The sequence below is a fragment of the Triturus cristatus genome, chromosome 2_1, assembly GCF_964204655.1.
Source record: "Triturus cristatus chromosome 2_1, aTriCri1.1, whole genome shotgun sequence".
In the NCBI taxonomy this organism is placed as follows: Eukaryota; Metazoa; Chordata; class Amphibia; order Caudata; family Salamandridae; genus Triturus; species Triturus cristatus.
Genome location: NC_140581.1, coordinates 891,852,234 through 891,877,959, shown reverse-complemented (window position 1 = coordinate 891,877,959; position 25,726 = coordinate 891,852,234). Strand labels below are relative to the sequence as shown.

General features: G+C 41.9%; 1 protein-coding gene across 3 annotated transcripts in view; it reads left to right on the top strand.

Annotated features, from left to right (window-relative positions):
• NMRK1 (nicotinamide riboside kinase 1) overlaps window positions 1-25,726 on the top strand; it is a 177,488-nt gene that overhangs the window by 136,658 nt on the left and 15,104 nt on the right. For 2 of the 3 annotated variants that reach the window (XR_014970371.1, XM_085633071.1), the window contains exon 8: window positions 10,294-10,365. The exons of the other annotated variant lie outside the window; for it this stretch is intronic. Coding sequence is in view for 1 of the 2 variants with exons in the window: in XM_085633071.1 (XP_085489197.1) it covers window positions 10,294-10,365 (72 nt within the window). In the remaining variant the exon portion in view is untranslated. The remainder of the gene's footprint in view (window positions 1-10,293; window positions 10,366-25,726) is intronic. 3 annotated transcript variants of the gene reach the window in all.

Genomic DNA, 25,726 nt, shown 5'->3' with positions numbered 1-25,726 from the left:
GTTGTGCTCAGTGAAAGAATAGCCCCCCCATCTCCTCCCCGATCCATTAAGCAACCCTGCCCCTCCCTTTGTTGGTCTTGCTGTGCTTTCACTTCCGCTCTTTTCGTTTAGAGCTGCTGCCCTGGGGCAGTGACACAGATATCCCTCGGAGACAGAGGCGTGGTTTCATCTTCAGAGCCTGTCTGTGCTCCTCTGTCCCTCTCCGCATCACTTGGGTTCAGGCCTGAGCAGGAATGCACCCTTCAACAGCTGGCAATGTTCCCATGCCAAGTGTGACAAAAGAGCCGTGTCTGGCCATGTGCAAGCTGGGCCCCGGCCCAGGGCGCCTTGCTTCAGAGGGGTGCACTGAGCTTTAAGAGAAAATAGTTTGCGAGATGTCACTGGATTGTTGACTTCACCACCTAACTGGCCCTTTAACATGCTTCCGGGTCACAGCTAAATGGCATCATGCCTCAGCTTACATAGTAACTTTCCTGTTGCGCAATCTGTCCCTGTTTACTTTGCTCCCTCCCGTTATCCGTGTTCACTTTGCTCCGGCCCCCTCCCCGCGGTAGTTTGTGTTGCCTTTCCAGACCCCCACCTCCCATTGTCTGTGTTCAATTTCTTCCTGCCCCCTCCCGTTGTTTGTGTTGTCTTTACTCCTGTACCCCCCTACCCATCGTGTTTTCCGTGTTGTCTTTACTCCTGTCCCTCCGGTTGTCTGTGTTGTCTTTACTCCCTCCTCCTCCCGTTGTCTTTTTTGTCTTTACTCCCGAGCCGCGTCATTCGACGTAAACCCCAGCCAAGGCACAGTTGTGCTCAGTGAAAGAATAGCCCCCCATCTCCTCCCCGATACATTAAGCAACCCTGCCCCTCCCTTTGTTGGCCTCGCTGTGCTTTCACTTCCGCTCTTTTCTTTTAGAGCTGCTGCCATGGGGCAGTGACACAGATGTCCCTCAGTAGGGTAAGTGTTGGATAGTGTAGGGGTTAAAAATTACTATTCTAACTCCAATGGTATGCATTGTAATGGTATGCGTTGTAATGCCTGCGTTGTAGTGACATGCGATGTAGTGTCATGCGTTGTAATGGTATGCGTTGTAATGGTATGCGTTGTAGTGCCATGCGTTGTAAAGGATGTTCCGTTGTAATGCCTGCTTTGTAAGTGTAGTGCGATGTAATAGTTGCGTTGTAAAGGTTGTTTCCCGTCTGGGAGGAGCGTCACCGCAACCTGTGCTGCTTTTGCCTTTAGTCTTTCACGTCTTTAGTCCATGATTTCCTCAATAGCCACTCTAAGATCTGTGTGTGTGTGTGTGGTAGGCTGTGTGTGTGTGTGTGTGTGTGGTAGGCTGTGTGTGTGTGTGTGTGTGCCTCTGTGTGGGTGGCTTTTTTGGTAGGTGGCTCTATGCGTGGGTGGCTCTGTCTGTGGGTGGGTAACTGTGTGTGTGTGTGTGTGTGTAGGTGGCTCTGTGGGTGGCTCTATTTGTGTGTGGGTTGCTCTATGTGAGTGGCTCTGTGTGTGTGGGTGGCTCTGTGTGTGTGGGTGGCTTTGTGTGTGTGGCTCTGTGTGTGGGTGCAAATGCAATAGGTCTCGCATTTGAGAGCGATTAAGCTATTGACATTGAAAATAACAATGCCGTTTCTTTAAATGTTTTAAAAACAAAAACATAAACAAAAATAATGTCATGAGCAGTGCCAATAGCTCTAACTTTAACAATGCCGAGACCATTGCATTGTAAATGCTTGTTTAATTGTCTCATTGTGTTTCTGCCTCCATCTTGAGGTAACCCTATTTTGAACATTTCTTCTTGCCCTTAAAAACTCATCCTATGGGCTACTGCATTTAAGAAGTGGAGGATGGGCACGTCTATTATGTAGTTTGCAGTAGCGACTGCTACCAGATAGGGGTGGTGGGAGGGCGGGGAAATTAATAAATAAATAAAACACTTACCTTAGAACGGCTGGATTCCACATCCCCTGCGTCCTCTTCCTTCTTCCTCTGCAGTCCGACCAGCAGCAGGAAACACCCGGCACACAAGCTCCCCTGAGCCAATCACAACGCTGCAAAGCAGCGTTGTGATTGGTCTGAGCGCTGTGGATTGGCGTCCAGACTCAAACAGGGAGCCTGTGCATGTTCCTGACCAGGCTGTATAATGCAGCCTGGTAGGAACATGCAAAGTGCTCATGAACTGTTTGGTCAGCCCAAGACGGCCGGCCAAACAGTTCATGCGCACTTTGGGCGTGCAAACCCCTCCTCCTTTGCTCTGGCCAGCCCTGCACCACACTGCACACAGGCTGCATGCAGTAGGAAAAATAAAATGACAATAACAATATGTTATTGTCATTTTATTTTTCCTTTTTGCGGAGTAGGGCACCGCTCCTCCACCTTAGCGGAGGAGCCGCCACTTGTTTCTTATTAGTAGATATTGTTTACCTACATTCAGATACCCTAACTCTGAACTTTAAACAAGTAGTTTGATGTCGATTGTACATGTAAGGAAATTCCAAGAGGCTATTCAGTTGCTTAAGGCATACACCAAGCAAGAGCTTTCCCCCATTCAAAGTGAGCAGCTTGTCATAAATGTACCTGAATGATAATATACATTTCTCCTTATCAAATGTATTTCCCACTCTACTTAAGCCTACCTATTAAAATCGAAGATATTTCATTTGCATTGAATTCCTTTATTTATAAACAGCACGGCAGTACATCCTTCCAGCAGCGGACTCCCAAACAACTGAGTCTTTTACTGGAAAGCTAATCATATAGTTCCACACTAGAACCTGGAACGCACTACAAAGGATAACAAAGCGCATGCCATTGACAACATAGAGTAAGCACTTAAAGTGATATGAATGTAAAATACAACACATCCCCCTTCTTTAAATAAAGCAAAGAAAGAAAAAAAAGAAAGGAAAAAGAGAGAACAAAAATAAAAAAAACAAATAAAGAAACATAAGGTAAGCAACAAGAAAACTAAACATAATCGTTCAACTTCTTAGGAAAATACTTTACACGGGTAGAGGTTCTGGCCTTAGGGCAAAAGGAATTGTCTTTCCTCAAACTTCCGGAATCACCAGAGGTACCAGCATTACTTCCATTAACAAGGTTTGACTCATCAGGAACATAAGTTGGAAAATTGCTCTTCACACTGGAAGGACACTTTGCAACCATTCTAACATTCCATACTTGCCCATCTTGAGTGGCAACAGAGTTCCTAAAAACTCTTTTAATTTGAATAGCTTTACCAAATTTGCTAGAACCCTTGCAGATGATTCCTGGCTTTAGAATTCTAACCCAATCACCAACACTAAAAGTTGGTATTTGGGTTTTCCACTTTTTATCAAACCACAAACAAGTTTTCTGCTGTTTGTCCTTCACTTTTGAAGCAATGTCTTTTACACATTCACTGCTCGTAATTTGTTTCCCACACCTCTCACGAAACCACCAAGGACAAATCTTAGAGGCTGGCTCTCTTCCTTTCAACAATTTGAACGGACTAACTTCCGTTATAGTGTGCGGAGTGATTCTGTATAACCATAATTTCTCTCTCACACTATTCAACCAATCCTCTCCATGCTTTATAGATTCTACTATAAAGTCCTTCAAAACTCTGTTAAACCTTTCAACTTGACCATTTTCATGCGGTCCATAAAGAGAAGTGAGAGTAAGTTTTATACCACATTCTTTCACAAAACTTTTCATCTCTAATGAAGTAAATTGCACACCGTTGTCAGTGACCAGATAAGATGGACAACCTTCACGTGCAAAAATTTCTCTTAGAAAGTTCAAAACAAGATCTGTTGTAATTTTGTTCACAAATTTTACCTCAGGCCACTTAGAATGGTAATCTACGAACACTAATGCAAATTAAGCATTTTCTGGAAGCATGTTAAAAGGACCTGAAATGTCGAAGGCTAACTTTTGCCAAGGTTCCTTTGGCCATTCAACCATCCTTAAAGGAGGAGTTTTAACACTGAGCATCCTTTCACTAGAAACACATAGCTCACATTCCCTGACTACCCGATCAATGAACTTGTCAATGCCTGGCCACCAAAAGAAATTTCTTATAAGGCCTTTCATGGATGAAATGCCAGGATGTGTCTTGTGAGCAATTTTAAGTATGACATCTTGCATTCCTTTTGGGGGAATGCACTTACAATTCTTAAACAGAAATTCTCCTTCAAATTCCAGATCGCCTGTGACCTTGAACAAAGGTAATAACTCAGGTCTGATTTGATGTTTGTTAGGCCATCCTTCCATGACATATTTTTTAATGTCCAACCAATCCTTATCCTTATTAACACATTCTTCCCAAAGTTTCTCACTAATATCCTGGAACTGTGCAGGCCTAATGTCACTAATGTTAAGGACAAAATCAGTCTCTTTTACAACATTAACACAACTTTGAGCACATGGTAACCTTGAAAGGAAATCAGCTGTGACATTCTTCTTCCCAGGTACTTATTCTGTCTTAAAATTATACTCTTGAAGCCTAGATGAAAGCCTGGCAATTCTAGCGGTAGCATTCCACCCCCCACCAGATGAGAGAATGTTGACTAAAGGTTTGTGGTCTGTTCTTAATGTGAATTTTCCACCCCAAACATACAACTTGAAATGTTCGATGGCCCATACGCACGCAAGTAATTCTCTTTCAATAACTGCATACTTCCTCTCCGACTCATTGAGAGTTTTTGAAGCAAAGGCCACATTCCATTCTTCTACCAGACATCTGCGAAAGTACACCTCCAATGCCATACAGGCTAGCATCGACCGTGATAACGCACTCTTTTTTAACACAAAATGGCTTCAAAGTGGGTGCACGCACTATTTCTTGCTTGATGTTATCAAATGCCTTCTGTTGGCTACAACCCCAGATGTAATCTGCATTCTTCCTAAGTAACTCTCTCAAAGGTTCCATTTTGCTTGCAAAATTACTTACAAATTTGCTATAATATTCACACATCCCCGCAAAACTCAACAACTGTTCCTTGTTTATAGGGGATGGAGCATTGATGATAGCATCTACATTGGATTTCTTTGGGACTACCCCATCACCTGATTTCCTGTACAACTTACATTTGCTTTCCTTGAGCGTAAGACCATTCTTCTCCAACCTACTACAAACCTCTTTAAGATGAACGTTGTGTTCATCCTCATTTTTTGAAAAAACTAGTATGTCATCTTGAAAACACTTCACACAAAGATCCATATCTCTGAAAATTCTAAACATAACTCTTTGAAAAACCGATGCAGCTGAAGCCAAACCAAACGGCATCCTGGTGTAGCGACACAGACCTTGTGGGGTAATAAATGCTGTTAGGTTTTTTGACTCTTCAGACAGAGAGATCTGGTGATATGCAGACCTCAGATCTAATGATGAAAATACCATTGCTCCTTCCAACATAGATACCACTTCGTTTATATTTGGGAGAGGGTGGCAATCAATAACAATGTTGGAATTTAAAGATCTGACATCAACACACACTCTCAAATTCTTATCCGCCTTGCGTACCAAAACTATGGGAGAAACCCATTCCGACGACTCAATCTCCTCAATGATGCCTTCATTAGTAAGTTGTTGCAACATCTCTCTAAGCTCTTCTCTCACATTAATGGGTACACCTCTCAACTTTTGTACATCCGGACGTGCTTTGGGTTTTAGAACAATTTTATGTTCAAAATCCTTAAGCCTTCCCAACTTATCACTGAAAACACTTTTATACTTGTTTACCAAGATCTTTCCTTTGTCATTTGACTCTAAAACTGCAACATTTCCTTTTAATAATTCTTCTCCTAAAATGACTGGTTCTGCAGCTCGTGGATTTAAAATAATACCCATCTTCCATTGATCACGCCATCCTAGTACATTTACCCCTTTTACGGCGATGTACAATTTAATCTCTGCTCTTCTGCCTTTGAACCACAAAGCAACACTAAAATATCCTTCCAAATCAATTCTAGTGCCATCAAAACTCTCAGCAATAACATCGCTAGCGTGTAATTTTTTTCCTTTACATACATTCTGCAATTTCTCTTCAAAATATTCTTTTGAAGTTATTGTCCATGGCGAACCTGAATCAGCCATGAGCTGTAATTCCACACCCAAGACTGCGACCCTACATTTGGGAGACTCTAATAAAATTTCCTTTCCCTCACTTACACCTTTATTAACAATGGAAACAACGAAACCTCTCTCACACTCAATAATGGGGCCAGTTTCTTCCCTTTCCATCTCTTTTTGAATCACTTCGCTACCACTAACTGTGGAAATAGAAACAGAAGTAGATGTAGAAGGATTAACTCTTCTATTTTCTCTGCAAACCATACTAAAATGACCCAACCTTCCAAACTTCCTGCATTCTCTGTTTATAGCAGGACAACCTGTAAAGTTTGCCAAATGCGTTTTACATCCACATCTAAAGCACATGTTTTGCCCACCCAGGTTCCCATTACTTCTGAATGCATTTCCACTGTTGTACCTGTTGCTTCTAAATCTCTTTTGTACGACATCCGGCTTGTTGTTTTGACCCTGAGTACTACTTTTCGTAATATTCTTTATAGCACATACCTCCTCCACACTTTCATTTTTCTTTGTACTTTGCCTAACTGTTTGCATCCAACTTTCAGACTGTTCTACTGCTTTTGCATTAGCTATTGCTTCTGACAAACTTGGATCACCCATAACCCATAAGTTTTCTTGCACTTTTTTGTTCCTCACATCCACAATTATCTGATCCCTTATAATCTCATCAGCCATCATACCAAATTTACAATGCACACATAATGATCTTAATCCAGTCAAAAGTCATCGAATGATTCATCCTCCTTCTGCGCTCTTGTGTAGAACTTAAATCGTTCAACGCGATGCTTGTAGTTGGTTTGAACCGTTTTTCTAGTCTCTGTAATGCTTCATTATACACGTTCAAGTTCTCTTCTCCAACTTGAGGTGTTACTTGTGGTAACGCTCTGAAAATATCTTGTCCTTCTGAACCTAAACAGTGCAGTAAAATACTTTTCTTTCTTTCCGCCCCCATGTGTTCTCCATAGTCGCCTTCATGTATGTTAAAAACTCTTCTTTCCACCTTGTCCAAGGTAGTGGTGGATCTCCCTTATTCTGTAGGAACTTTCCAGGCGGATCAAATTGCATATTTTCCCTTTTTGTATGTATGTGAGTAATATAGACGACAAAAAAAAAATATATGTCCTTCTCTATATATACGTATGAAATGTACTCCTGCTTTTCTTTAAAAGACCCTTCACTGACACAATCCTTCCTTAACTATGCTTGTGTAATATTTATATATTTTTTATTTATTTGTACCAACAAAGTTTTCTCCAAGTCTCCTTAAGCCAATAGTTGATGCTTCCCAACAATTAACAAATACATTCCTTGTCTTCCTCCCAAAACAAGTTTAAAATGTGAATTAGACATGTGATGACCTTAAATCCCACTTTTTTTCATTAAATGCTCTTCTGTTGTTGATGCTCACCGTTCCTTTTAAATGCGCAACACTTTCCTCTTTCTTCGCTCCGTGTTGCTTGCTCCGTGAATTGGTCGCCTTAGCAACCTTTAATTACTCCCAAAACACTCCTCGCGCTCGCTTGCGTGTTACGCACTGACGCCTAAGCATTGCCAATGAGATCCTTCATCACTTAGCAACACGACTTCCACAACGCTCCACACGTCAGCGTGCGTTTAGCGTCGTGACGATCTTCACTTGATGACGTACCTTCCTTTTCCGCGTTCCACAGCGGTGCTAGGATACGTCGATCGTTCCTCCTTGACGTTCTCTTCAAAGACGGTAAACTTAATTTTTTTCCAAATATTACCTCTCAACTCGCGCTTCGTTCCCAAGAGACTAGCTGGTTTCACCTTTCCTTGAAATTCTTTTCCTACTTCAGCATGCCAGTGTTCCTTTTCTCTCTTTTTAAAAAAAAAGAAATTTCACCCCAAAAAAAAATACAGCAACTTCTGGAATGTCTTCTCTTCGTGGATTCTTCTACTCTCCGTTCACGTGCTTGTTCTGACAGGAGAGATTAGTAGCTCGTCGCCAATATTAAAATTGAAGATATTTACTTTGCATTGAATTCCTTTATTTATAAACAGCACGGCAGTACATCCTTCCAGCAGCGGACTCCCAAACTACTGAGTCTTTTACTGGAAAGCTAATCATACAGTTCCACACGAGAACCTGGAACGCACTACAAAGGATAACAAAGCGCATGCCATTGACAACATAGAGTAAGGACTTAAAGTGATATGAACGTAAAATACAACACTACCATCTCCATAATATCAAGTTTGCAAAGGAAGATATTAAAGATATGCCCATAGATGCACGGCATATTTGCCTGTTGTATCAACCATCAAATAGAAATGCACTGTTCCCTATACAGAGCCAGGCATGTCAACCAGTATCTCTGTGTAGCTTAAAATCACAAAGCAACATGGGAGGCACTTATTCTTGTGCTAAGGTAATTCTAATTACAGGGAGAGAAAAAAACACTGCCTGTGGTCTCAGATCTGGTAACGCATACACACTGAGAAGTGAATGCACACTAACCAATGCAGCAAATTAACTGAGAGCGGAATATGGATGGAATGGTAAATGTAGAAAACACAAATGTGATGGCTGGAATGCTTGTGAAAAGTCTCTGACGATTGCAGACACTCAAGCTGCATTCCAGTCTGTTGTTTTTCACCCACTGTGCAACTAAAGAAGCAGACCAGCCATGTGCAAATCAGCCTTGGTACTGCTGAAGAAGGGGCAGTCCAGCCTAAACTTTCAGGCCAGGTTCCCTCTGAACTGGAACATAATAATCCCGACCGTTTTTGACCCAGTTAGGCCACATCAGTTTATAGTTTGAGGCCTGGACACAATGAGTGGGGACCCACATTTGGGCATATTGGTCATAATTAGGGTGTCAAACTAAAGACAACCAAAGGTAAAAAGTAGAATGCCCGCAAAAAGTAACAGCTACTGGTAAGCCCTCAATGCCACGTTCCAGTTTGGGTCCTGCTTCGATAGAAACAGTCCAACCCTAAACTGCCAGGCCAGGTTCCCCCTGGCCAGGCCTACCTAGGCCTTGTCGGTGAGGTATAGAATGAATTCTGTGGCACAGCGAGCACGGGACCCACATCTGGGCATTGCCATCACAAGTAAGGTATCGCACAGAAGTGGTGGGTGGAATGCTTGTGGAAAGGATCAGCTACTGGCAATTGTCCGGCCTGCATTTTAGTCCAACGTTTGCCTTCCAGTGTACCACTCCAGATAGTGCCCAGCCATATGCAAATCAGACTTAGTTCTGCTCCAGTAGAAACCCCGTAACCCCAACTGCCAGGCCAGGTCCCCTCTGAACAGAACCTCCAGCCCAGTTTCAGCATGGATTGCCATTGTCAGTGATATGTAGCTTCAGTCCTGTGGCACAGTGAGCACGCGATCCATTTATGGGCCTACCTGCTGCAATGAAAACACAAAGGTGATGGGTGGAATGCTCGTAAAAGGTCTCAGCTACTGGTGGTCACTCAGGTTGCATTCCTCAATTTTCCACCCACTATGCCACTTGCCAGCTAGCCAGGCAGTTTGAGCTGGACTGTTCCTATTGAGCAACACAACACTGATGTACATATGACTAGTGCCTGTCTTAAGTGGCATGGTGGGCAAAAAACAATGAACTGGAAAATGTTTCCTAGTAATTACCTGTGAATGAGATTAATTCTGGTAAATTACGCATCACTATTTGTTTCCATCCATACACGGTGTCATTAATTCTTGCCTCTCAAAATGGAAGCCAGTTTCGAACATATACCTAAATGCTTTTTGTTAGTGCTTCGTTGCTTGTTATGTTTTATTTGTATTTAAGTAGCTTTACATGCACGATGTTTAATTTATTTTTCATGTTAAGAATATGAGAATTATCATAAGTGATGGAAAGAAATAATATAGTCACAGATGTAGATGCCTGTTCATACAACAGCCACTGTGATTCCTCATTGCATACGAAAACTAAGGAAGGCGTGATATTTATATGGAAAATGAGAAGTGATGGTTACTTGTCAAACTGTGTGATTGTTAAAGAATGTATTATCTATTCTCACTATAGATATATGCAGAGTACTGAGAGTTACCCACAGCTTCTGGGTTACTTGAAGGAAGTTAATTATTCTCTTTTTTTGGTGGGAGGATAGTTTATATCATATTTAACATTTCCAACAGTATTCTTAGTTGTGACCTTGCTCAAAAAGTGACACCATGTTAATGCCGACAAATAATTTACCATGATGTAGCTGTATGTCTTTGCTTTCTTTTCAGTTTATATTGACGGAACAAAAGCAGAAAATATTTATTCTCAGGTCTACAGTGATATAAAGAAAGTTGTATCAGGTAAGGGTAGCAAACTGATTGTGACATGCATATTTAAATATTAGGCACGCCTCACGTTATTTAGCGTTACTTAAATGTTTTTACTGTCAGCTAACTTATAAGTGGCCCACATGTTTCTCAAAGAATATTGATGTATTTATATATTTTGCAGTTTCCTGTTACTGCAAATGCTTATCGGGCAAGATGTGCGAGTAGCAGCTTTTGTCCACCATTATCCTATTTCCTTCGTAATATTTCAGGCTGTTTTATTTCTCTTCTCTTATAATATTGTGAAAATGGGTTTTTAAAACTTGCCAAGGCTGCAGGAATTGTTCTTTTCTTAGATTGCAGCAAAGGAGGTAGACCTTCTGAGGCAGCGATGCATTGGCGTGAGTCATTCTTTAATCACTGAGCCATTCTGGTACAAGCACTGCATAGGTCTGGACCAGCGGCAGAACACTTCAGAAAGAATGCACGGAGGGGCGAGAAGCACAGATTGAGTGGCATCCAAACCCTTGTGGAAAGTGTGACTACAGGGGGTGCTCCCGCTTGCACTCCATTTTGAGCAACTATATCGATGAAACTTGTAACACATGAGAGTGTCTATACAGTAATTGACAAGCCAGGTCATTATATGTAGTAACACTTATATCATGTCAAAACACACATATTCCCTTGAAGATTTGGTCATTTACCAAGAAAGGGATTTACCCAGATCAGGGATCACTGATTCTGAGGAAGGCCAAAATGACCCTTTATGGGCGATGGTAAAGGCCGAAACATGTCGACATATAAGCAGTACGGGAGAGGAAGGGGGCCCTAATCTCCGCAAGACCATCTCCGATTTGTATCTTTTAATCTTATCCAGGGAACCCAGGAATCCAAATTTGATAAAGGGTATCTCTGAGTTAATTTTATTCCTTTCCTTTCACTGTCCTTTTGTTTACTGCACGGATCACAACACATTTATGTTTATGTCCTCTCCTCCCTTTGCTCCATCCCAGGCATTGGATGTTGTAGCAGCCCTTTGATGAAACATGCCACTACCTAGTGGGTGAGGGCAGTTTTTTATTAACAAAGCTCATGTTTTCCGAAAGGACAGGTGATACCTTAGGCCACCAATCTCTCCCTCCTTCTCCTCATTTTGTGGTTACAGTATGTGCCTAGGGGTACCATGCCTCTAAACTTGTGTGCTGTGCTGAGGGAACATGCTGAACAGTTAAGGACTCGCCTGCATCTGCTGTATGCTGCTGTGACCTCTGACCCAATCACTTTACCTCACCCAAGACCCAGAAGTGGGTCAATTGTCAGCTGGAGGCCCACTTGTTCTCTGAGCCCTACCACATTACCAAGGATTCCGGGTGCCTGTCTCTGCAGCTGCCTGATGCCCAATCGTGGGTGGTACCTGCAGTTAGCGTGCTGCCTCCAAGAAGAGGGGGCGAGAAAGATGCATGTTTTATGTCCCCCAACAACCTGTATAACGCTGCCGTGAAGAGAATTGTGGTAGTCCTAGGATTGTTAAAGTAGCTGTGCCCTTCAAACTTATCACCGATTTCTCTGCACCTGAGCCTTTATACCTCCCATAAGAGCTTCAACTCAAAAAGGGGTGACCTGCCTAGAATTACTTAATCGAGGGGCATCCGACAGAGGGGCAGTGTGGGGCCAGGATCCAGGGTGTAATAGCCCTAGTGGCAGTGCAGTAATTGTACCTGTAGCCTGTTCTGTGCAATATTGAGTTTTGAAAGTGCATGCAAATAAGTTATTGCACTGTTGCATGATTGTTGAATTCTGAGCTTGTGCACCTCCACACTACCTCTCTGAGAAGCTTGTGACAGCTTGCCATTGCTACCACTGACAGTCAAGTGCTGAAGGTGTTGTGCCTTCCTGATGTTTACAGTGCCATAGCCTACTTATTAATGCCCAGGAAAGAGTCCTACATAAATTGCAGATGGTGCAAAACGCAGCAGCTAGAATTCTCTCGGGGACTCCTAAGTTTAAACCTATCTCTAGGGTAATTCGACAGTTACACTGGCTGCCCATCAAAAGTAGAACAAAATTCAAGGCCTACAAAGCAATACATAAGACAGGTCCTGAATTTCTCAAAAAAAATATATGCCTCCTCAGACCAACCAGAACCCTACGCTCTTCATCAGATCATTTGCTGACTGTCCCCAGAACAAAAAAAGCCACCTGGGGAGACAGAAGATTCACTGTCGCCACTGCCAAACTCTGGAACACACTCCCTTTGCATATTAAAACCATTCCCACCTTGTTATCCTTCCATAAACAATTAAAAACTTGGCTATTCAATAAATAACTCATCCTTCCCCCTTCTCTTCTCAACTTAGCTGTCCACTGCGCCGAGACACCTAAGGGTATTTGTGCGCTCAATAAATTGCTTAATAATAATAATAGTAGGATGGACAGTGGGACATTAGAGGTAAATGACCCCAGCTGCCCATAGCTGAGACACAGTGGCCCCTGGTTACCTTATGTCTATCCCCCCTGCCTCCCCAACCCCCGAACAGTTCCCAAAATCGTGAATTAATAAGTAAGTGGTCTTTAAGGTACTAGGTTTGCATATGCAGCATGTGGACCTCTCCTTCACACCTCTGCTTTATGCATAAGACACTGCTACATGCTATTGCTGCAAGTCTGTTGCATATCTCTGGGCCTCACTCATGATGGTACCCAGCCCATAAATTTACGACTGCGGTACAGAGGAAGTAACTGTGTTTGAATGCTGGTGGGATCCATTGGGCTGACGCTTTGTTTGGGTGGCATACGGTTACTGCGCTTCGCACTTTTTAGTCCCTGTTGTGTGCAGGGTACTACTTTTCATCTTTTTTGAAAATGTGTTTGTGATTTTAGTTGGCTTTCATTTTTACTCCCTCACTACCCATTGGGCTCTTTAGAGGTGCAGTTTGTTGTGAGGCAGCGCTCTAGTGTTTTTATGCCGCCAGCCCACAAAATTACAGCGGCAACACGGCCGCACGCAGCGTGCACGCCACTGGGCATTCCAAAGGCAAGCCCGTCTGCGCTTACGACTGCGTCCTACCTGCTTCCCGCCTGTGGCCAGCACCAGCAACTATGCCGGTTCAAATATAGAACACCCCATGTGTCTTAAATATTCTATGGCAGAACTCTGGGCTTTAAACAGGTTCACATGTAAGTTTGATTGTACCACAATGTACGGGCCTGTGTCGTGTAGTAACTTTAATAGCTCCTTGCAGTTTAAGTATAGGTGCACTGTGGGTTGTATTAGTACAGCAAAGTGCCATACCAAGATCAAAGCAAGGCTTATTAACAAACCCTGTTTGCATAAACATGCACTCAACATTGTTAACCTTTTAACTGATCTGCAATTAGATGTCCTTTTAATTTTTTTAACTGAGATTTGGAAGAGAGAAGATACATCTCTGGATATTGAATTGGCATTTCCTGAAAATTATGTGTGTATACATCAGGATAGAGTTGTTAAAACGGGTCGGGGGTTATTATGGGGTTATTGCCCATGAAAATAATCTCATAGACTCCACATTTTCACTAGAGAACTTAATGGGAGCAGAATCATTATGCTTATGTTTATCCCCATCAGCTAGTTTGTCTTTTGCGGGTGTTCTTATATTCCGTCCCCAAGTCTATGCTGGGGAATTTATTAACTCATTTGACCAGGCAATAGCTTCTAACAGTAAATTTCGCAAACTTTACAATCCTTGGTGACCTGAATATCCATGTTGACATTGCTGGGGATGCTATGGCCGCCAAATCCTTTTTTAGAGATAACCTCCTCCCTTAATCAACCACTGTACTCCTTGGGACCTACCCATAAGACATGGCCTACGATTGATTTTATTTCTATCCGACATTCTAGTTATAACAAATACCCTGGTGGAGGCCACTTGGTCAGTTCACTTTCTTATCCCTGTTACCTGGCCTTTTCCTGAACGGCCGGAGAAGAAACTTCTGAGTAGCGCATCTCTTGTCAGAGCTTGGCGCAAAGTGTAGATTGTTGATTTTCAGGAAGGACTAGAACTCACCAGAGCAGTCCTGTCTAGAGAAACTAATACAGATGCCATAACGATGAATCAATGGTTGTCCATATCCACTGATGCGGTAATCTCAGCTAAAGCTAAAGGGGGAGAGAGGCTTATTCTATCCGCCCCTTGGTTTTCCCATGAACTCTCCATTGAAAAAAAGTATTGCGAAAGACTAGAAAGAGTCTGAAGACAACAGTACCGAGATGTGTGTGTGTATATATATATATATATATATATATATATATTATCTACTGGCGGTCGCCAGTAGATAGTTATAGTTAGGACCATGTTTCCATAGGAAATCTCAAAATTCTATTTTGAATAACTTTGGCGCCGGTTGACGAATCCTCGCGAAATTTTCAAAACTAATGGGGCGCTCCGTTCAGCTCCTACCCTGAAAGTCTCGGGGTGATTCGTCAAGCGGGGGCCGAGAAAAAAGGGGGGTCCCAAAACGCGTTTTCCCCATGCATTTTTCCATAGGACCTTTAGACGCAGCTACAGCCCGAACGGCTGAACAGAATTACTTGAAATTTGGCAGAGAGGTAGCCATAAGGTCAAGGAAGTGCCTTTTGCAGGTCTGGTGTAAATCTGTTCAGTATTTCCTGAGAAAATAGCATTTAAAAGCATATCAATATCTATACGCGTGCAGGGTGCGCGTACCGTGCGAGCACCCTAACGTGCGCAAGCGTAATTCTGATTGGTGGTTACATGTTAGTCAACGTTCGAATCGGTCGAAATCAGGAAGTGTCGGCCGCCATTTTGTTTGTTTTCAGTGCGAGAGTGAAAAAGGAAGGTGGCGAACGTGAAAAGGGGGCAGGGTAGAGAGTTCCTGACCCCCTAGCCTTTGTCAAGGGGTCCCTGAAGGACCCCGAAGGTAAAAAAAAAAATGTTTCTTTTTTTTTAAATCGTGGGGGTGCGCACCGTGCGCGCACGGTGAAACCCAAAAAAAAATAATAATAATTTTAATACGTAGTTTATTGTAAAATAAATATATAAAAAAATAATAATGCATAAATAAATTAGCATTTAAAAAACCGTACAAATTCACTGAAAAAACCATAGGTTTCACACACGTTATAGTTAGGAATTAGCATTTAAAAAACCTTGCAAATTCACTTAAAAAAACCATAGGTTTCACACGTTATAGTTAGGTGGATATTTCACTCGTAAAAAACCAATGAAATTCCCCCGTTATAGTTAGTTCAGATAACTATAACTCGCGCGACCGCCACGCTATCACAAGGATGATGTCATCAGTGATGTCATGAGTGATGCCAATGACCATGTCATGAGTGATGTAATATGTGACGTCATGAGCAGTGGATTGCGGGCGCGCGAGTTATAGTTATCTGAACTAACTATAACGGGGGAATTTCATTGGTTTTTAACGAGTGAAATATCCACCTAACTATAACATGTGTGAAACCTATGGTTTTTTAAGTGAATATATATATATATATATATATATATATATATATATATATATTATATATATATATATATGATAGCCTATAAACCAGCCCTAAGTAAATGTCATAATAATATCAAATGTCTTCTACACTCAGAAGTCTAACTGGTGCTAATAACAGTCCAGAGGAGATTTTAAGGACTAACTCTCATTTTATGGACCCTATAAGACGTTATCCGACCTTGAAGCTAATCCAACATTATGCCATAAGTTAAGTGATTTTTTTGAAGAAACAATTATCAAAATACAAGCTAATTTCCCATCCCCAACTTTGGATGTTCCTGGAGATGCCTGCCCCCTGACTATGACTCCCTCCCCTAAATGTACGCTTTTTAAAATTCTTACCTCCGGCAGTGGAACAGCTAATAACATGCTTTATGAACTGTAAATCAGGTTCCCCATTGAAACCATGTTCTCCTTTTATCCTGAGGCAGATCAGTGAGAGTATTTGTCCAACTTACCTCAAGCTATTTCGCTTCTCCTTCATATGGGTACTGTCCCTGAAGTGTGGGAAAAGGCAATTTTCGTTCCCTTTTTGAAAAAGTCCACAGCTGACAGCACCGTTTTTTCTAATTTTAGACCAATTTCCCTCCTTCCGGCAGACTCCTAAATCTTAGAATCCATTGTCAACCAACAACTGTCAGAGTTTATTGAAACCAACACCTTCACCACCCTTCCTAGTCCGGGTTTCATGTACGCCATAGTACTAAGATGGCCCTGTTAAAAATAACGGATTCCATCAAGTTGGAATTGGATCAGGGCCAAAATGCTGCCTTAATCTTATTAGATCATTTGGTAGTATTCAACACTGTCTGTTACAATACCTTGCTTTTACATCTAGCAGATATTGGTCCGGGCGGAGAAGCTTTGAAGTGGCTTAGCTTCTTTTTGTCTAACCGAAAACAGTTGGTATGGATGAAACCATACTTTTCTAATGCAAAACCTCTTACGTATGGTGTGCCCCAAGGGTCAGAATTAAGCCCTACGCTGTTCAATGTTTACATGGCCCTGATGTCTTTTCTAGTGGAGGCATATGGTAGTAAGATTATTTCCTATGCCGATGATATCCCGCTCCTCTTTCCCTTTGAGGGGGCTTCGGATGCAGCTAGGGAATCTTTCTCAGCCTGTATGAGGATGGTCATTAATTAGCTGAAAATAAATCACTTACATGGCAACCAGGATAAGACGTAAATCCTCCTTTTTGGGCCCTAACCGTCTCCTGGGTGATCTGGCTGCTGGCCTGGGGACGGTCCTCCTCCCCCGACGCCCACAGGATCTGCAAGAAATCTCCGCTTTAGTAAAAGTGTGTTTTTGCATCATTAAGGCTTTGAAGAAATTCCTGCCTCTCTTACCCTGGGAAACCCAGAAAATGGTGGTACAAGTATCTATCTTATCTAGATTGAACTACACAACTGCCTATACTTAGGTCTTCCTGCTTTCTTAAATCAACTTTTGCATGTGGTGCAGAACGCAGCAGCGCACCTCTTATTCAATGTTTCTAAATGCACCTTTGCATCCTCATATCTAGAACAGCTACACTGGTTACCAGTTAGGAAAATAATCACCTTCAAAGCCCTATTTCTTGCTCACTGTGCCCTGCAGAGAGTAGGCCCTCAATACCTAAAAAGAGTATCGTCTGTACTCTCCTAACAGGACGCCACGCTCAAGAAAAGCTCAACTGATTGTGGTCCCCCGTTATAAAAGAATTAGGCAAGGGAGTGTGTCCTTCTCAGTGCGCAAGGCCTCTATCTGGAATCGCCTTTCCGCACCTCTCAGAAATACGTCCAACGAGAATGTTTTCAGAAAACAACTGAAAACATATCTGTTAAACCTCTAAGGTCACCACCTCTCTATTCACACTACCATCGGAACACCTTTGAGTATCCGTCTGCAGTATAAATTCTTCATTCATTCAAACATGTACTTATAATTGATGTCTCAGCCACACCTTCTTCCAACCGTACACAACTCAAGGAGTAGCAAGTTGCTTGATCGTAAGTGCCATAGCAATTTAGGAGTGTGCCAATCAATGTGAAAGCACTGTAGAAATGCTACAATATGATTCAAAAGATACTGCAAATATCTGGAAGAAATGTGAAGGCAGTAACTACTTAACTAACCAGCCAAAGAAAGCTATTTTCATTATATGCTTGCAGGAAGGTCAGAAATGAAGTGAGTCATGTTCTTACAGAGAATATTAGAATACATTTTTCCATAACATATAGTTAAAGTGGAACAAGTTGTCTGTTCATTACTGGTATGGGCAGTTTCATATATCCCACACACTTGTACATCACCCCTTTCATAAAGATTGTCTACGTACAGTGAGACAGTACGGGGAAACACCAGAGTCCCGTATAAGCCAATGCCAGCCCTCTGGTAAACATAGGCTATTCGTTCAATTTTTCAAGGCTACATGAGAATACAACGGAGCCCAGTAGGCACCACCTTATCAAACACATTTGAATGTGTATGGTCCCTCAAGTAAGAGCAGCCCATGGAACTCGAGTTGCAGAGGTCAGAGAGTGAAGCACCGCACATTACACTCTTAACATGCATACGGTGGCTGGAGGGATACCCTTGATACCCTCACACAGCAAAGCTAAAAAAACACCAATTTTACACTAACTCTCAAGCCACACACATCAACAGCAGCTCTTTGGCAACTTTCACAGTGTGGCATACTGGACTCATTCTAATATAGCCTGTAAGCATTCCTGAGGAGCAGTGTGGTATAATAGTGTCCCATGAGGCAGCACAGTGTTGCAATTAGTGTTTCTAGGATGTATTAGAGTGGGCTACTTTTTACTATGCTTCAGTGCAATGTAGTTTGTTAATTGTGTTTTGGATGCAGTATAGTGTGTGGGGTGCTGCTCACACAATGGAGTCTAGTGGCTTTAGGTACCTAGGAGGAAGTACAGTGTGGTGGGCAATTGCACCTTAGGATGCATAGCAAAATGTTCCAGTGTACACCCTGCAGCACCAGTGAACTTGCAAGAACATATATGCTGATGGTGCAACATTAAAATAATGCCATTCAAGATGTTTACAAATGAAGAACAAATACATGGTGCAACTGTTTATATAGACCTTTAAATGGTTCCAATTGTGTTATATCTGCATTAAGTTGGCAATAAGAGCTAGCAGTCTTTTCAGACCAACCTAAAATAAATAAAACTGTTGCGAGTTGTAAACAATTGCATCATCCATTTTTCGTTAAATATTTGTTCTTGTCGGATCCACTATGAAAAAGCTGTTGGGTTAAGGAAAGGGCATCATGCTGGATTAAGCTTTTCATAGATTCATTTCAGAGAAATATAAAGTTCATGCAAAAATACTAGCCGTTTACATATATTGTTATTTGACTGTAGAGAAATGTTCTAAAAAATAACATATAGGTTTGTTAATATGTTTATATTACTGGTATTGGGTATTTATATAACGTGGGCCTGTCCCCAAATGCATTACATAGTAAAAATAGCAGGCAGGCTTATGTAATTGCAAAGTGTAAATGTGGACCTTTACAGAACTCAGCTACTCCATGATTCGGGGTGCTGAATATGTGCAGAAGAATGTAAAATATGCAGGCTAGATTGAAGCTGGTGTTACAAGTAAACTGCCTCTTTGAAACCTGAATCGCCCATTCACGCTTGCTTAGCCTACAAAATCATCTGAGCAACACCCAAGATTTCTTGTGCTGCTTCTAGGTTTAAATGATTTCAGTTACTCTGGCCACTACACTGGAATTCTTTTAAGCTGGATATTTACTCATTTTGTTTCCTAACAACTATCTAATAACCAAGATGAAAGAGATCACATGGACACAGATTCACTCGCAGGCAGGTGCTTAGCAATAGCTGTGTAAATTCTACTGCTGCCAAATTCAGATAATTATTTGAAGATCCTTTATCGCAATGGAAGTTGTGATGAATATATACATATAGCGTGTAAGCAAGTTTTATTCAATGATTACAAATATATTGCATTACAGTTTACATTCCACTTCCACAATGTCAGATCCTTAAAATCGTCAGACCCTTATGTTGCCTCCATTATACTGACATCACTTCTACAATAGTGTCAACCTTTATAGCTCCAGATAAGCATAGCTAAATATATATATATTCACTGAAAAAACCATAGGTTTCACACACGTTATAGTTACGAATTAGCATTTAAAAAACCTTGCAAATTCACTTAAAAAACCATAGGTTTCACACATGTTATAGTTAGCTGGACATTTCACTCGTAAAAAACCAATGAAATTCCCCCGTTATAGTTAGTGCAGGCAACTATAACTCGCGCGACCGCAATCCTCTGCTGATGACGTCAGATATTACATCACTGTATTTAGACACTTATTTACCCATGTCTTCTTCCATTAATCTTTAGCTATACATATATAACAAATATTTATTTTTCATAAAGACACATATGTCATCAGTGATGTTTTATCTGACGTCATCAGCAGAGGATTGCGGTCGCGTGAGTTATAGTTGCCTGCACTAACTATAGTTATAGTTAGGACCGTGTTTCCATAGGAAATCTCAAAATTCTATTTTGAATAACTTTGGCGCCGGTTGACGAATCTTCGCGAAATTTTTAAATCTAATGGGGCGCTCCGCTCAGCTCCTACCCTGAAAGTCTCGGGGGGATTCGTCAAGTGGGGGCCGAGAAAAAAGGGGGGTCCCAAAACGCGTTTTCCCCATGCATTTTCCCATAGGACCTTTAGTCGAAGATACAGCCCGAACGGCTGAACAGAATTACTTGAAATTTGGCAGAGAGGTAGTCCTCAGGTCAGGGAAGTGCCTTTTGCATATATGGAGTCAATCTGTTCAGTAGTTCCAGAGAAAATTGCAGTAAAAAGCACATACATATCTATTGCCGCGCACCGTGCGCGCAGCGTGCGCGCACCCTAACGTGCGAGAGCGTAATTCTGATTGGTTGTTACATGTCAGTCAACGTTCGAATCGGTCGAAATCAGGAAGTGTCGGCCGCCATTTTGTTTGTTTTCAGTGCGAGAGTGGAAAAGGAAGGTGGCGAACGTGAAAAGGGGGCAGGGTAGAGAGTTCCTGACCCTCTAGCATTTGTTAGGGGGTCCCTGAAGGACCCCGAAGGCAGAAAAAGCCATTTAATTTATTATTTTTTTTAAATCGCGGGGGTGCGCGCACCGTGCGCGCACAGTGAAAAACCATAAAAAAATAAATATATTTTAATACGTAGTTTATTGAAAAATAAATATATAAAAAAAATAATAATACATACATAACTTAGCATTTAAAAAACCATACAAATTCACTGAAAAAACCATAGGTTTCACACACGTTATAGTTAGGAATTAGCATTTAAAAAACCTTGCAAATTCACTTAAAAAACCATAGGTTTCACACATGTTATAGTTAGGTGGATATTTCACTCATAAAAAACCAATGAAATTCCCCCGTTATAGTTACTTCAGATAACTATAACTCGCGCGACCGCCACTCTATCACAAGGATGATGTCATCAGTGATGTCAAGAGTGATGCCACTGACCATGTCATGAGTGATGTAATATGTGACGTCATGAGCAGAGGATTGCGGGCGCGCGAGTTATAGTTATCTGAACTAACTATAACCGGGGAATTTCTAGGGTTTTTTACGAGTGAAATATCCACCTAACTATAACATGTGTGAAACCTATGGTTTTTTAAGTGAATTTGCAAGGTTTTTTAAATGCTAATTCCTAACTATAACGTGTGTGAAACCTATGGTTTTTTCAGTGAAGATATATATATATATATAACTTACTGCCGGTTGCCAGTAGGTAGTTATACTTACAACCTAGTTTCCATAGGAAAAGCATTTTATGATTTGCTTATAACTTTGGCGTCGTTTAATGAATCTTTATGAAAGTTTCCAAAAGGTTGCACTTTTTAGGTCAGCTCCTATCTTGAAAGTTTGGGGGTGATTCGTAAGGCGGGGGCTGAGAAAAAAAGGGGTTCCCAAAATGCGTTTTCCCTATGTTAATTTCCATAGGAAATGTTGCGACGAGCTACAGCCCGAACTGCTGAACGGAATTACCCCAAATTTGGCAGAAAGGCAGAGCTTGGTTCAGAAAGCGACCTTTTTTTTAAATGGTGTAAATCCGTTCAGTAGTTTTTGAGACATTCAATAGATAAGAGTCAAAAAATCAATTTCCCATAGGAAACTTTGTGCAAGGCTACAGCCGAAACTACTGAACGGAATTACCCCAAATTTTGCAAAAAGGTAGTGCTTGGATCAGAAAGTTACCTTTTTTTTAAATGGTGTAAATCTGTTCAGTAGTTGCTGAGAGATTAGAAAAATAAAAATGTTGATATCTGGGCGGAGCCTAAGTCCCGTGCACTAGCTTCACTGTGATTGGCTGTCAACACTCCAAACCAGGAAGTGTTGGCAGCCATCTTGTGGCTCGGTAGAAGCGAGAAACAAAGGTATAAAACAAGAGAAGGGGGCAGGGTAGTAACACCCTGACCCCCTAGGCCTGCTCAGGGGGATCCGGTCCTGGTTAGTCAGAGTCAGTTACCACCAGTACCCATCACTAAAAGGTTGGGGGCACAGGGGGACTTTCTGCTCCTCTGTTGGTTCTTTCTGCACATCACTTGCTTCTTTCTGCAGTTTTCTTTGTCTTTCTGGACTTCTTTTGCCTCTTTCTGCATTTGTCTTGCTTCTTTCTGCGCTTTTCTCCTTTCTTCACATGTCCTAACTTTGTAGGCATAGTTAGAAATTAGCATTTAAAAAACCATTGAAATTCACTGAAAACCCCATAGGTTTCAGGCATTTTATAGTTAGAAATTAGCATTTAAAAAACCTTAGAAATTCACTGAAAAAAACCATAGGTTTCAGAGACTTTATAGTTAGTTGGACATTTCACTCGTACAAAACCATAGAAATTCCCCCGTTATAGTTAGTTCAGCTAACTATAACTCGCGCCCCCGCAGTGCACTGCTGATGTCGTCACATATTACATCATTCATGACATGGTCAGTGACATCACTGATGACATCACTGATGACATCATCCAATGTGAAAATCTGATGCACCTCCTCACACTCTAATATAACCTTTGATACACCCTCTGTAAAAATACAGACTACCATTTTCAAAACCATCGACATACCAATACCAGTTACTACATTCGCACTCACTGATTCCTAGGTCTACACACACATCCACTCATTTACCCATACAGTCGCTCATACATACAATCGCTCATCAATACAACACTATCATATGCACTCATACACCTATTCAGACACTCACACAGTGCCAATCATTCATGGAGTTACTCACACACCTAGTCAGTCATGCAAAGAATCAATCACACTTCCATTTTCTGACCTATAGAGTTATACACATAACAGATCACTTATTCAAACAGAAACAAACACATAATTACTCTCTTATACAATCACTGATGCAAGTAAACACTCATCTATACAGTCACTCTCACAATCACTGACTCTCACATACAGTCATTCATTTATACACTCCAACTCTCACATACACTGCCTTTTACATATGTAGTTACTTGGACATGTACCACTGAGACATCCATTCACTCAGTAACACACCCATACAGCTGTTTCCACATGCACTATTGAACCCATACAGCCAGTGAATCAATCACTCAAACAAGTATGCACAGAGTCACACACCTCCCACGCACCCACACACACACTCAGGCACCCATACAAATACTCTGGCAACCAATCAATAACCCATATAGACACTCATGTAGCTAGTAACCAACCCATGGAGCAGCTTATACAACAGCAGACAGACTGATACAGACATTCACACAGGTTAGTCACTAACCCATGTATTCAATAAGACACGTAAACAGTCAGTGACGCACCTACTAAATCCTCCATCCAGACACTTACACACCCACTCATTCTTCAATACACCTTGGCATATATATAATACATATTTAAACTTCATAGAAACTCACAGTCACTGGTGATGTCGTCAGTGATGTCACTGACCATGTCATGAATGATGTAATATGTGACGTCATCAGCAGTGCATTGTGGGGGCGCGAGTTATAGTTAGCTGAACTAACTATAACTTAGGAATTTCTAAGGTTTTGTACGAGTGAAATGTCCAACTAACTATAACGTCTCTGAAACCTATATTTTTTTCAGTGAATTACTAAGGTTTTTTAAATGTTAATTTCTAACTATAACGTGCCTGAAACCTATGTTTTTTACAGTGAATATATATATACATTTATTCTCGCCGAAGTTCGGAGGTTTGAGAGTGCTTGGAGTCGAGATATATATATATATATATACATATATATATATATATATATATATATATATATATATATATATATATAGAGAGAGAGAGAGAGAGAGAGAGAGAGAGAGAGAGAGAGAGAGAGAGAGAGAGAGAGAGAGAGAGAGAGAGAGAGAGAGAGAGTGTGTGTGTGTGTGTATCTCGATCACCTACTGGCGGTCACCAGTAGGTAGTTATAGTTAGGACCATGTTTCCATAGGAAAAGCATTTTTTTACTTGCCTAAATCTTTGGCCGCGTTGACGAATCGTCACCCAAAAAAAGTGCACCATGATTCTAGTTGTGTACGGAAAGTATCCGGGTGATCCGTCAAGCGGGAGATGAGAAAAGGGGAGTCCAAAAAAAGTGTATTTCCCATGTTAATTACAATAGGGATTTTGAACAAGACTACAGCCCAAACCGCAGGATGGAATTACACCAAATTTGGCAGAAAGTTAGCTCTTGTTCCAGAAAGAGTGCTTTTTGTTATTCGGTGTAAATCTGTTCAGTAGTTTTAGAGATATTTAACGAAAACCAAATTTGTAGATATGGGGACGCGAATCCTCCTGATCTCGTGCAGAGATGTGATTGGCTGCCAGCACTTCCACTAGGAAGACTTGGCAGCCATCTTGAGACTCTGCCTCAGCCGAGTCCCTTAAAAAAGGTTAAAAATAAAAGGCGGCACAGTAGGAATACCCTGACCCCTTAGTTCTGGTGCTGGGGTTCCAGAGGGACCCCACTAGGACAAAAACACATTTTTTATTTATTTTCAGAAGAACTTCATGGTGGATCCACAAATCAAGCAAAAATTCAAAATCAAATAACAAGTGCTCATTTTGGAAAAAGCCCTTGGGTGGGCCAGGTCAAGGGGCATTGTTTAAATGAAGGAGGGGGAACACCACCACCTCCCTGGGGCTTTATTTATAATAAAAAAAGGAGGGGGCACACATGGCCCCCATCCTGTGGCTTTATAAGACATGGGGACCACAACCTCCCCGGGGCTGAAGAAACAGTGATGGGCGGCTGCGTGGACCGCCCCATCCCCCCCGAGCCCCAGGGACCACCACCTCCCGGGTTAAATAACAGCTAATGGGTGGGCTCCCCGGCACCACCACCTCCCTGGGGCCAAATATGTTTTAAAGAATGGCAGAGGATCCACGCAGCCCTCCTTTCAGGCCACATAGGTCCCTTGATATCACCACCTACCCAGGGCAGCACGTAAACGAGACAGGAGGGGGACTGTGCAGCCCCCCTCCTGGAACCATGCATGGGCCTGAGGATTGCCCCCCTCCCAAAAGGGCCGGCTCCTGCTATGTCCTGGGATGCCCACCCCGATGCATAGCTGTTTGCTTTTGCTTGGCGGGAGAAGCAAAAGCAAACACTCCATTTCCAAAAGGTGGAAGCAGTCAAAGTTCTCCCGCCTGCTGGAAGCAGAGGTTTTATCTCTTTCCCTACCTGCAGGTGCCCTGGGAGAGCTCCAGGGTAACTAGTAGACATGTACAGGCCCCAGGGGATAGTGTCTCTGGGCCGAAATTGGCCCAGGGAAGGCCCCCGTTCCCGAATAATAAAACAAACA